Genomic DNA, 11,111 nt, shown 5'->3' with positions numbered 1-11,111 from the left:
ATTCTTTGTCACTTTTAACTTGTGAGTGTCTGATCCCCTTAGCCAGAGTGTGATTGCTCTGGGATTAGGCCCAGTGTTTTCAGGGGATGTACCCCATATAGCACAGTCACTGAGGACATAGTACCCTCAATCTTTTAGGAACAGGTAAACATATGAATCACAACTCAAAAACTAATCACAGGTATCCTTCAAATAGTTAAGTTGCCCAGGGGTCTTCTGAGCACCTCTATTGTGAAAAAAATTATTTCTCCATATAGGTATATTAACACTCCAAAAGTTTGAAGAGACTTGTAAATGTTTGCTGTTCGGGGAGGGAGTTATACTGGTTGCCTGGTTTGAGTAAAATTGATATTGTCCTGTGCTTGCAAGAATGCTTTTGCAGTACTATAAGGACTTACAATTTTCATATTGCCCTTTGTCACTCGGTACAGTATTTTTTCAGATCCTTGGAGTTTTGTGACCTGGTAATGTTGAAAAAAATTAGCAGCACAGTTACTGAAGGATGACATGTTGGTGCCACCAGGTCTGGTGCTGCACTGAACACTGCCCTATGCTATAATTCATCCCAGTCTCCAGCCAGGAAAAATCCCTGTAACTGGGAAGTAATGGGATTCCCATTTGAACAACAGGAGGAATGAAAGGATTTGAAGTTGGTTATAATAGGAAATGGAATTAACACATAGAAAGCTGAGGGGGAGGGCCCTGTTGTTCATATGTATTAATATCATGGCGCTTCTGCTTAGTTGCTCAGCTGTGTCCAACTCTTTGCGACTCCATGGACTGTAGCCCACCAGGCTCCTCTCATAGGATCTCTGGGCAGAATACTGAAATGGGTAGCCATTCTCTTCTCCAGGGGATCTTCCTGACTCAGGAATCAAACCAGGGTCTCCTGCATTGAAGGCAGATTCTTTACCAGCTGAGTTACCAGGGAAGTCCCCAGGTCTTTATACTTCAAATTAAATCACATCAGTCTTGGTCTGCGCTGATCTCTAGGTATTCTTGAGTATGGGGGTGTTTGGGGTTTTTTTGGACCATATCTTTTATTTTTTGAAAAAGCTAATTTTTATTTTATATTGTAATATATTTGACTTACAATGTATTATTTTCAGGTGTACGGCAAAGTGATTCAGTTACACAAACACACACACACACATACACACATACACATACATATTTGCATTCTTTTTAGATTCTTTTCCCATATAGGTTATTGGAAAATACTGAGTAGAGTTCCCTGTGCTACACAGTAGGTCCTTGTTGATTATTTGTTTTATATATAGTATGGTGGTGTTTACCTATCAAGGTCCTTCCCATGCCAAAATTTCTTCAATTTATTTTACTTAGTTATGCCTTTTCTAAGGGGAAAAAAAAACCCCACACATTATTTCAAGATTGACCATAGAATCATTTAAGCACAAGAAATTCCTTATAAGAGCATCTTATTAAACCGTTACCTTGAATGGCTTTAGAAAAAAAATCTCTGCAGTGCAGAAAATGTCATTGGGACATTAATGTTTACTGTTTAAAAGCATTTTTAACTAGGACCTCAAGATTGCAGGTGAGTTTCTATAGTTAGCATAACAGATATTTTAAGTCAGTAAGTTCCTGTAGGTTTGTCACTGTTTATTAAGTTGGGAACAGAGAAACTCAATGCTCTGCAAGTCACAAAAGAGGTAAACAAAAACACAGACTGCCATTGCTCTCAGCACTGTTCATCTCTGAATTGCTCTTCCAGGAAAAGGGGAACCATCTAGAGAGTTGCTTTTACCATTTACAACTCAATGCAAAATCGTAGAGTTGAGTAACTTTCCAAATTTACTTACTTTTCTCAAAGTGGCTGTGGGTTCAGAATCATTAAACAGCCACTTTTCCTTAGCATAGAGCAAACAAGTTTTCTAATCCGATGTTTGGGAAGATTATTTTATTCAGTTGTGGTTTTTGTGGACTTTTAAGTATAATAATAAGTGAAGGACTGTTTGTTGGGATGCATGGGGTATTATGTGTATTTTTGCTATTCTTAGTTGTTCTTTTCACTTAAAGAAAAACAGGGATTTTGTGGGTGGAGTTGCAGGGAAAGGGAAAAGAAGGTCAGGAGGAAGTATTAGTAATGATAGACTTTGCAAATCTATGAACTCCTTCTATCAGAGCATCTCAAAGGGATTTACAAACAAAGGTTAATAGTCAGGCTTTGTGGGAAGTGAACTTGAGCAGCAGGGAAACCAACTAACTTCCCCAAGGTCACTGGGCACAGCAGTAAATACAGAGGAGCCAGAACAGCCAGTCTTTAGACTGTCTGCTTGAACAAGTTTTCTGAGCTCCTCTGGTAGAAATTTACCCACAATTCCCTCAAATCAGCTAGCCTAATAATGATTAGGAAAACTAATTTACAAAATAATTGAAAGTGGAACAGCTCATGTTATCTTTTGCAATCAGGATGCCAAAAAACTGACAAGGTCATAAGTTAACCGAAAAATAGAGATAAACAGGAAAATAAAGTCTGTTAAGAAAGCCCCACATCCCAAATATTAAACTCAACATGAAGACTTTTTATAGGAAAGGTACAGACAAGAGTTTAAATTTTTTTCTACTCATAATTATGTGCAACTCTGAAATTCTCAAGAAGAAATCCAAACTTCAGACATTTAAAATGCATCACAGGTAAGTTCTATGTCATAAACAGGAAGAAAACAGTGTACTCTTGCTGATACTAATAAAAGCTATGAGCCAGGGAATGTTGAGCGAGAAGAAAACAACAATTCTAAGTATTGAGAGATGTTGAAAATCAAGAGTTTTAGGAAACCGTTCATGAGATTTTAATGCTTCTAGGAAGACAAATTTATCTAGAACTAAATGTTCTAGATGGTTCTAGCTCATTCAAGAGGAAATGAAGACATGCTCAAGAGACGGGCTGGTGAGTATGTGGTTGGTCCAAGACTAGAACTCTCTCAGGTACAGAAGACAGAGGTGCGTTCAGAATGAAGGCAACGTGAAAGTGAGACAAAGGTGTAAGGGGTGTAGACGGTGACTTTCCAGGTTTCCTTGGGTACTGCTAAGATGACTGCTGAGATCATGCTCTAATATTGCCAGAACAGTGTCAGCTTCTCCTTGGAGCAGCTGTTCTCCAGTCTATCGTTGGAGCAATTGCATTTGAAAGCTTATTAACTGCTCCATCAAATACCCAAGTCTTACTGATTCAGAAACCCTCTCCCTCCTCCCATGAAATGTTAAAAAGACTATTGGAAGGTAAATTAATCCACAAAGTATCTATTCATAGTATTAATACTTCTTTGATTACATTATATGGACTATTTAGTAGAGACTCTTTAAATGTGAGCAGGGTAGAAATTGGAATTTCAGGAGAGGTGTACTTCTTGAAAAGTAGTTTGATAGAATTTGCTTTAAAATAATTGCAATGTAGCAGTGCAATTTGGGACACATTCACAGACTATGAGATTCAAAAGCAGTATTCGAGATGGAAATTTAAATAATGTGGAGGGTGTGTGTGCAGGAGAAGAAAACGAAATTAATTTAATTCCATTTGCTGATGTGACTGCAGCACAACTATTTTTAGGTATAATCCAAACAGTGCATATCTTCTCCGTTTTGATTAGTAGCAAATTGGCAGGGAGTCAAAAGAATTAGTATTTCTCAGCACATTATACCAGAAATGTACAAATAAAACTAAATTATCTGTGCCAGTGTGTTTAATTTGAACTACAGCTAAGGTTAACATTTTTTTCCTTCCAGAGAACTAATAGATCCAGCTTTGTTAAAAAAAAGAAACAAAACACTTTTTTTTCAAGTCTTTCACAAATGATAGCAAAACTTAATAATTTTCGTTTTGACCATTGCTTAGAAGCTCTTGCTCAAAATTTGACTACTAATATCATCCTGAGGCTTTGAGTGCAGAATTTCCGCCTGGCAATTTTACATATTGCCAGAGGAAGTCAGCACGTTCAACAAAATGCGAAATTAAAATAAGCTAGGAAAATGTGCTTAACAAGGAAAGGTTTCACAATAGCTGCTTAGAAGTTATTAATAATTCCAGTTCCAAAGAAAGCCTAGACTGAAAAAATAAGCTCTATTTGCAAAGTTTTATATTGGCAAGCTCACCAAAGGATGAAGCTATCTGCTATACTAAGTATACATTCCTACACTGGAGGGAGAATTTATAGAAGCTGGAATATCGTCATGTCATATCCGGAGAACGTTACAGTGTGCAACCAAAGCATAATCTCAAATGCAGCAAGTCAGTTAATCTTGGTCACATGTTCACTGTTTTAATTTTAAGGTTTATGCCTTCAGTACTGTTACACACAAACCTAGGGGGTAAAGTTGATTTTTCTGCCTGCTCACTAACTCCCTCCTGTCACTTCTGTTGTGCATGGTCTCAACAGATTAAACAGGATGGACAGTTTTCTCTTCCAAATGCCATAGCTATGTGGATTGGCAGCCCAGGTTCCTACATTTCTACAAGTCAATGTCTTCTTCAAAACAACATTGGTTGATAGGTGGCTCAGTGGTAAAGAATCTGCCTGCCAGTGCAGGAGATATGGGTTCCATCCCTGGGTTGAGAAGATTCCCTGGAGAAGGAAATGGCAACTGACTCCAATATTCTTGCCTTGGGAGATCCCATGGACAGAGGAGCCTGGTGGGCTACAGTCTATGGGGTCGCAGAGTCAGACACGACTTAGCAACTAAACAACATATATAAACAACATATAAGTTGGCCCCAGAATTATAGTGGTTTCCTCTAACTCACTAAAGAGTTTAGATCTGTATACTAAACAGTTACTTATATATATATATCCATATATATATATATTTATATTTGTTATTAAAGTTTATAGGACTTTTGTGATTTTGAGACCTAGAGTTTGACAGATCTATATGTAAGTTTGGGGCTGGAAAAATTTATTTAAATGTAAAGACTTATCTAGACAAAACAGGAAAGTGAAGCATTACCTGGTATTTGAGTGTTTCTTCAGATGAAACCAGACATTGTCTATTAATCTTGTGTGATTTAAAATAAAGAGGAACAAAGTCCCTAACAAAATGTGACTTACATACTCTGGGGGAAGGGAGGATAGAAATGGACTGTATTTTGTTCCTTGGGGAAAGGATAAAAATTGATTTTTACATTCTCCAAAATACGATTCTTCAAGTATGTATCTTTCTATTTTTAAGTAAGTCTTGCCATCTCCTGCTCCACTCCTCCCCCCTTTTTTTCCTCCTGGAGAAAGGGGTTAAACTTCATAGCAGCTTTTGTTGAAATGGCTACTGTTCATGCAACTTTCCGCTGGTCTCTTAAAACATCGGCAACATTAACCTTTCTCAGAAGACTCTCCTCTCTCCTGGTCCTTAGAATATCTCATTACAGAAAAAGGATAATTGGTCTTGACTTTCCTTGGTAGAGAAGAGTTTGTTCATGTTTCATCTCGGTATAAGCCAGAACTTTGTACTCTTCACTTTGGTTTCCTTACTATACGATCATGAAAAGCTTGTTTAAAAATACAAAGAGAAATACTTGAAGTTATTTTGGAGAATGCAGAATTAATCACAAGATAGAATTTCACTATACTTTCCTTAGGAACTAATTTTAGGAAAACTATCCATTGAGGGTGTCATAACCTTGTTAGGAAAATTTAAAACTTCAGATTTACTTCTCCCAGTTACCTGCCCAGCCAGAATTTCCACTGAAATGGTCTATTTAATCACACAAGAGAAAAGTCTTTACTTCAAGGCTCTTTTATGAATTTTCACTTAACCAGTAAAGCATTTTGCGTTCTAAACAGTCCCTGGATACATGTGTACACCTCCAGGCTGCGATCTTCTGTTGGAAAACAAAAGCCAGCCGTGAATGCCACTTACCAAATTCCAAGCAGGCAGTGATGGTTCCACAGGCTGGTCTCCTTTCCTGCGTTGTCTGACGTTGCAGCTGAGCTACCTGACTCAATTTTTTTTTTTTTTTAAAAAAGATGCACAAACCCAAATGTTACTTCTTAAGTCAAGTGTGGCAGATGGGATCTTGAAAACACCTCCAAGTAGTCTAGAATATTCTGAAACCGGCTGTGAAAATGTAGGGCAAGTCTGCAGCTCTCAGTAGGTGCACGCCTTATTTGGTTTAGAGGCATTTTGCTATGCTCTTGAGTCATGAAAAGCTATTAAAAGAGCTCTATGGGAAATCCAGTCTATATTTCGAACAAAACAAACTGTCTTTTCCATTATCACTGACCCCCCTTACAGACACACAGTACATAATCTTTTTTTGTGCTTCACTGGTATTTATTGCACATGGACAAATTCCTCACATAGTAGTTAGTTGCACCAGAGTATAAATACTTGGTAAAGCACACAGAGGAAATAGTATTTACACACAAGTGCTAAATTTCACCAGCAGATTCACGTGTGCCTTTGGACATAAAAATATAATAAAAAAAAATCCTTAAGATAATTTTTTATAATATGGATACAGTACCATGATAAAAGAGTATAAAAAGGTATTTTTCCAATAAATCGCTAGCTCAATAACATAACAGACAACAGAGATAGAGTCTGAATTTTATTTTAGTTTTTAAGATCTGCCCCACCCCACCCCCATTAAAAAATATTTAATTTCTTTTTGTGCAAATAACGTCTTCTGTGGACTTTACAGTTCCTAATACTGTGCAAAAAAATGCCACTTTGAATCACGGCTTTTTTGTTTTGATTTTTTGTTTATACCACATGTGCAGTAATCTGAATTGTTTCCTTTTTTCTTTTTCTGTCCTGTCTTCAATGGACAGAGTCACATGTCACAAAGGCTCAGCGCCTGGTCCTTCCAACTAATATTGATACATAAATAAGCTGTTTAATATAAACAAGTCTTTCTATCTGGCTGTGCAATGTGCACAGTGTGAGTGAGGTAGGAACCCCTCAGCCTGACCACCGAGGAGGCGTTCAGGGACAGCCCGCTTGCCCTCCGAAAGGGAATCAAGGTGAGGCTTGTTCCAAGAAGAGCATAAAACTTCCTGAAACGCGATTTTTGCATCCATCCTTGCCCTCGGCTTTCAGAACAGGAGAAATCATTCCTCAGAAATTAAAATGCAATTTCTCTGAAAAGCAAAAGGAAGCAACGTCCTGAGAAAGTGTCATTCTCTCTCCTCTCTCTCTGGCTGACCGCTCCTGTTCCCGGGAATGGGATGGAAGCGAAGTCGAGAGACTTTTATCTCCTAACGCTTCTCCCTTCCCTTCCCAGTCATCGCAGAAAGTGTTAAAAGCCACGTGGCGGGGTGGGGGCGGGGGGGAGGAGAGAATCTAAAGATGCATCACACGCACACACAGAAGAAGGCCGGGCCACAAACTGGAAAAAGAACCCCAAGAACCATCAGCAGGCCACTCTCCCACCCCTCCCCAAACTTCTCCCACCTTTCCCCAAACTTTCCTTTCTGTGCGACGGTCCGTGGCTTTCCTATTTGCCCTTGGATGATGCAGACGAGGTTCGCGGGATTCGAGTTCACCTGCTTTCGGTCTCGAGTAAACACAGACCTCTTTCCCGGGGAAGCGGTTCAGGGCTCCCGGGTTCTCTTGCTCCTGGAGCGCACAGCCCACGCCCTGACTCGGGAAGCCGGGGAAGGCGGGGAGGGGCGCCCGGCCCTACACCTTGGATTCCGAGGCGCAGCCCGCGCGGCTTGGCTCGTCCGGGCTCGAGTCGCTGTTCGCCGCCGCCCCGCCGTTGTAGCCAGCCCAGGGCTCCAGCAGACGCACGGGCGGCGCGGCCCCGACGTCGTCTTCGTCGTCGTCGTCGTCGTCGTCCGAGGCGGCCCCGGGAGACGGCGACGGCCGGGCCACCGCCAGGCAGCCCAAGGCGCGCGGCGGGTCCCCGGCAGCCGCGTGGCTCCCACAGGCGGCCCGGCGCGCGCAGCAGAGCAGGCGCTGAAAGGCCTTGCGGAAGTCGGGGCTGCGGCAGTAGATGATGGGGTTGAAGGCCGAGTTGGCGTAGCCCAACCAGTTGAAGAAGACGAAGAGGCGGTCGGGCACCAGGTCGCGGTGGAAGGCCTTCACCACGTTGGCTAGGAAGAAGGGCAGCCAGCAGAGCGTGAACACGCCCATGATGATGCCCAGCGTCTTGAGTGCCTTCTGCTCGCGCAGGGCCACGAGGCGCGAGGGCCGCCGCTTGTTGGCGCGCCCGTTGGCCACCGTGGCGGCAGGGAGCGGGGGCCCGGGCGAGGGCGCGGGCGAGGGCAGCCGCGCGGGGCCGCTGAGGAAGCGGCGCTCGCAGCTGTCGATCTTCTTCACCTGCTTCTGGGCCTCGCGGAACACCCGCAGGTACACGAAGGCCATGATGCACAGGGGCACGTAGAAGGAGACGACGGAAGAGGTGATCGCGTAGCCCTCGTTGATGATGAAGTCGCAGCACTCGGGGTCGTTGTAGCATCCGCTCGCCTTGGCGTCCTTGTCCCGCCACCACTGCATGAAGATGGGCAGGAAGGACACCAGCGCCGAGATGGCCCACACGGTGCACACGAGGGCCCGCGCCCGCGCGCGGGTCAGCAGGCTCTGGTAGCGGAAGGGCGACGTGATGGCGAGGTAGCGGTCCAGGGCGATGACACACAGGGTCTCAATGCTGGCCGTCACGCACAGTACGTCCACCGAGGTCCAGAGCTCGCAGAAGAAGGAGCCATACTCCCAGCGGCCCCACACCACGATGGTGGCTCCAAACGGCACTACCAGCAGACCCATGACCAGATCTGCGCTGGCCAGCGACATGATGAAGAGGTTGGTGAGCGTCTGCAGCCGTGGTGTCTTGGCGATGGCCACGATCACCAGCACGTTGCCCGCCACGATGAGTAGCACGATGAATGCCATCAGCAGGCCCATGCCGGCCGTCCACTGCTGCGACGGCAGTGGGGGTCCCTCGCTGGCCGAGGTCAGCAGCGAGGCGGGCGGCGACGCGGGAACTAGCAGCCGCGCCGCCGTGGCCGCGCCGTCGGGGACCGGCGCGGCCGATGACAGGTTGCAGGGCTCGGAGGCGCCCAGGGCGAGCGCCCCCGCGCCCATGCCGAGCTGCGGAGGCCTGGGGAGAGGGGTGTGGCGGAGTTGGGCCGCGATTGGGGAACCCCCCCAGAGGCCCAAGCGGCGGGGCGCGCGGAGGGAGGTCGCGGCCAGGTCAGGGCAGCCGCGGCGCGGGGCCGGAGGCATGGGCGCCGGGCGCCTTCCCCGCCGGAGCCGTGCGCTGTCGCCGCCGCCGCCGCCGCCGCTGCTGCTGGAGCCGCTGTCGCTGCTGGAACAGCTGCCGGGACCTCAGCATGTTTCTGAGCTCGCGGAGCCCGCAGCCCCGGCACCCAGCACCCACCCCACCCGGCTCCCACTCCCCCGAGCCAACCCCCGGGGCCTCGCGTCAGGCTCCTGCAGCCAATCCTGGCGAAGGCACGCCCCTCTCTGGTTCCCCCCCACACCCCCCCTCTCCCGGGCCCCGCCAACTCCTCGCACCCCGCCTCCACCGGCGGTTCTGCGGCTTTAGGGAGTCCGGGGCAGATCGCCAAGCAAGCGCCTCCCCGGCGCTCGCGGGTTCCTGCCCGCGCGTCCCTTCCAGAGCCCTCTTGGCTCCAGTGCCCAGTTCCCCTCGGCTCCCAATCGCGCCCGGCTTCCACCCTGTCCGCTCCCGCGGCCCCCAATCTCCCCTCTCCTGCGCCCCGTTTGCCTCCGGCGTTTGGTTTCCTCCTGCGCCCCGGCTCTACCCTCAGCCACCCATCCCATCTACCTCCAGTGCCCAGGTTTCCTGCAGAGCAGAGCGCGTGTTCCCTATAGCAGGGAGGGGACTTCGGTGTTCTCGAAACACCAGAGCGGTCTGTTGGACCGCTCTGTTCGGTCTGTTCGCTGGGGGTGGAGGAGTCTGGCTGCAAGATTGTTTCTTGTATTGGGCAGCCTAGGAGGGTGTGACAGCCCTTCCTCTGTCAAGAGGAGTCCCAGCCAGCTCCCATCCTGCCAGCTCGGGGATCGGATCGGAGGCGGGTGTGAGCGGTTAGAAGAAACTTTCCAGCGAGCGCCTTGCTAGAGCAGAGCGCGCATCTGTCAGGAACGCTCCCCGGGAGCTATTCTTGCAAGAAGCTTCTGTCATTCCAGGGCAGCAGATGCAGAAAGGAAGGGATGGTTTGTGCAGCTGACAGCTAATGCTAAGGATCAGTTGGAAAAATACACTCTCCGGGGTCCCAGCTGATGGATGTGTGGGTATGGTGCAACAGTGTGTGCCGGTAATGTAAACAGAGAGGCTTAAGGACATAGGCATGTTAGAGTAAATGACACCGCCACGGAAGCTAGAACACGTTTAATTACTTTTCAGACTTTTGGTGTTCAGTAATAACACCTGGATTTTGTGTTCTGTTACTCACGTGATTGTATGACTTGATCTGGGTCAGTGCAAACAAAAAAGGTACATTGTCTTTGGGTGACACAGTAGTGAATTGAGATTTCAAATTTCTTGGTCTGCTACATTGCCTTCTCCTTTGCCCAAGTTCCCAGATTCTCAAAACTCTAGGATTAATTTTGGAGGGATGAGAGAAGAAAAAATATATAAATACTCAAGAAGATTAAAATCCAATAGCATTTAAAGTTATATCAAAGGCTGTTGGGTTGGCAGCTGAATGCGTTTAAAATTAGTGAGTCGTTAGCTCTGCAGTGGTGTGACTATATGTGGGGACCTACCTACAGGACAGTCACCATCAACACACAATGTAGCCAAAGGTGTGTAAGCCCCCTGTCTAATTCCACCACAGAAGGAGTTCTCAACTCAGCCTTGAAAATAAAAGGCTTTTAATTGAATCCTGAGAAGTAAACAGCTTCTAATTACCCACTCAAGGGTGCATGAAAATGTTACATAATGCTCACACATCCTTCTAGCATTGGAATAAAAAGACTAGCTTTCTTACCTTGGAGAGAGCTCCCTAAGTCAAGAGCTAACAGCAACGTGTATTCAGTTTATAAAGTCAAACAGTTTTAAGCTATGGTGGTGGTTTGGTATCTAAGTTGTGTCTGACTCTTGCGACCCCATGGACTGTAGCCCAGGAGGCTCCTCTGCCCATGGGATTCTCCAGGCAAGAATACTAGAGTGGGCTGCCATTTCCTTCTCTAGG

At 46.1% G+C, this 11,111-nt stretch overlaps 1 protein-coding gene across 1 annotated transcript; it reads right to left on the bottom strand.

Moving 5' to 3' along the window:
• Positions 1-6,549: 6,549 nt before the first annotated feature.
• ADRB1 (adrenoceptor beta 1) lies at positions 6,550-9,332 on the bottom strand. Its single transcript, XM_019953218.2, has one exon. The coding sequence runs from the start codon at positions 9,178-9,180 to the stop codon at positions 7,636-7,638; it is 1,545 nt and encodes a 514-aa protein (XP_019808777.2). The 5' UTR covers positions 9,181-9,332; the 3' UTR covers positions 6,550-7,635.
• Between the last annotated feature and the right edge of the window lie 1,779 nt (positions 9,333-11,111).

This window comes from Bos indicus, chromosome 26 (assembly GCF_029378745.1).
Source record: "Bos indicus isolate NIAB-ARS_2022 breed Sahiwal x Tharparkar chromosome 26, NIAB-ARS_B.indTharparkar_mat_pri_1.0, whole genome shotgun sequence".
Classification (NCBI taxonomy): domain Eukaryota; kingdom Metazoa; phylum Chordata; class Mammalia; order Artiodactyla; family Bovidae; genus Bos; species Bos indicus.
This window is presented reverse-complemented; position numbering and strand designations above follow the sequence as displayed.

Bases quoted from the DNA above. Each gene is read 5' to 3' on its own strand.
- ADRB1 (XM_019953218.2), bottom strand. From the start codon at position 9,180: ATGCCTCCGGCCCCGCGCCGCGGCTGCCCTGACCTGGCCGCGACCTCC.